The 2,200-nt window shown below is 65.0% G+C and overlaps 1 protein-coding gene across 1 annotated transcript in view; it reads right to left on the bottom strand.

Annotated features, from left to right (window-relative positions):
- Positions 1-2,200, bottom strand: part of ATP1A2 (ATPase Na+/K+ transporting subunit alpha 2) — a 36,270-nt gene that overhangs the window by 32,524 nt on the left and 1,546 nt on the right. Inside the window, exon 2 of the mRNA XM_019472576.1 lies at positions 559-568. Within this exon, the coding sequence (XP_019328121.1) occupies positions 559-568 (10 nt within the window). The remainder of the gene's footprint in view (positions 1-558; positions 569-2,200) is intronic.

The following is a 2,200-nucleotide window of genomic DNA, read 5'->3' as shown; positions in this document are numbered from 1 at the left end:
GACCCGCGGCCGGGCCGGGGCGCGCACCCCGGGAAAGGGAAGGGCGGCCGGGGCGGGGGGGGGCGCCCCGCGCCCCGAGGGCTGTGGGCAGCGCCGCTGCATGTCCCCGGAGCCCCACATCCCTGTGTCCCTATAGAACTACGTCCCTGTGTCCCCCGTACCCCACGTCCCCCATAGCCCCATGTTCCTGTGTCCCCTGTAGCCCCATGTCCTTGTGTCCCCTGTAGCACTGCATCCCCGTGTCCCCATCTCCCCGCATCCCTGTGTCCCATGACCCCAGAACCTCATGTCCCCGTGTCCCCTGTCCCATGTCCCCGTGTCCCATGTCCCCGTAGCCCCACGGCCCCGTGTACCCCCACAACCCCGTGTCCTGTGTCCCCATGTCCTTATATCCCCGTGTCCCAATATCCCTGTGTCCCTGTATCCTCGTGTCCCTGTATTCCCGTGTCCTCCATCCACATGTCCCCGGGTCCCCATCTCCCCCTCTCCCCTGTACCCCACGTCCCCTTGTCACTGTATCCCCATATCCCCATTCTGCACATCCCCAAGTCCCTGTATCCCTCTGCCCCTGTACCCCAAGTCCCCATGTCCCCAAGTCCCCATGTCCCCATGTCCCCAAGTCCCCATATCCCTGTGTCCCCGTATCCCCGTGTCCTCATGTCCCCGCTCCCTGTGGGTGTCCCCCTTCTCTCCCCAGCACAGGGGGACCTGGAGGGACAGAGGATGGAGGGGCGCAGCAGCCCCCAGCCGTGCCCCCCCCTGCCCTGGGCATTTCCAGGGCCACCGGTCCCTGAGCCCCGAGATGTCCCCACAGTCCCCAGGGTATGAGGCCTGAGGCCCCGGGGATGGCCCCTTCCCCACCCCAGGAGGTCACCTCCAAATAGGGACCACCCCCCAGCACCTCGCTCTTCCTGGGTCCCCCCACTGGTGTAACGATGCCGGGTGGTCTCAGCCTGGCACTGGGGGAGGTTAATCCTCCCCAGCCCCCCGTGGGCTCGGGTCCCCGGGGACGGGGTGTTTCAAGGGCGTTTGGGTGGAGGGGGCTGGAGCGTCCCTGTGTCCCCCCCAGGTCCCCACGGTGGGCAACCGCTGGGCTCTGGGTTAGTGGCTCCGGCTGGGCTGTGGGTTAAGCAGGCTGTGGGTTAACCAGGCTGTGGGTTAACTGGACTGCAGGTGAACCCGGCTGTGGGTTAACCGGGCTGCCAGGTTAGCTGGGCTGTGGGTTAGTCACACTGGATTAGCTGGGCTGCCGATTAGCAGGGCCACAGATTAGCCACGCTGGATTAGCTGGGCTGGGGGTTAGTCACGCTGGATTAGCTGGAATGTGGATTAGTGGGGCCACAGATTAGCTACGCTGGATTAGCTGGGCTGTGGGTTAGCCACGTTGGATTAGCCACACTGGTATAGCTGGGCTGTGGGTTATCCCGGGCGTGGGTTACTCAGGCTGTGGGTTATCCCGGGTGTGGGTTATCCCGGGTGTGGGTTATCGCAGGTGTGGGTTTATCTGGGCTGTGGGTTATCTGGGCTGTGGGTTACCCGGGGTGCAGGTGATAACCTACCCAGCTGCAGGGTAATCTGCCTGTGGATTAACCCAGCTGTGTGTTGACCGGGCTGCAGGATAACCAGGCTGCAGGTTACCCCTGGTGTGGGTTAACTGGGCTGTGGGTTAGCCGGGCTGTGAGCTACCCGGGCTGCAGGTTAACGGAGCTGAGGGTTAACGAGGCTCTGGGATAGCCAGGCTGGGCTTTAACCGGGCTGGGGGTTAATGGGGTTAATGGGGCCGGTTGGAGGGGGCTTCGGTTACCGGTGCTGGTGCTGTGGATGACTTCTCCGATGGCTACGGAGGGCTGAGCCGCGCCGGCGCCGGCCGTCCCCAGGGAGTGGGGTGGCGGTGGGGACGTCCCGCTGCCTGACCCGCTGCCAGCCCCCAGCCACCCTTATCCGCCCCATTGGCAGCACCGGTGCCGCGGGGGTCCCGTGGGAGCCCCACGCCTGTGGACCTGCTGGATGCACTGTGGGGGCAGCTCAAAAAAGGGCCAAAACAGGCTTTTTTCCCCCCAGTCTGCAGCCTCTGCCGATGGCTGACGAAGGTTGGGTAGCGGCGGGGGGGAAAAAACAAAAATCATCATTTTGGGGTCCCCCCCAGTGCTGCGGGGGAGGATGGGGGTCCCCATCGCTCCCATGGCCGGGGCGGGGAGGG

The sequence above is a fragment of the Aptenodytes forsteri genome, unplaced genomic scaffold (assembly GCF_000699145.1).
Source record: "Aptenodytes forsteri isolate BGI_AS27 unplaced genomic scaffold, ASM69914v1 Scaffold276, whole genome shotgun sequence".
Taxonomy (NCBI): Eukaryota; Metazoa; Chordata; class Aves; order Sphenisciformes; family Spheniscidae; genus Aptenodytes; species Aptenodytes forsteri.
The sequence above is the reverse complement of the archived record's forward strand: the minus strand, read 5'-3'. Positions and strand labels throughout refer to the sequence as shown.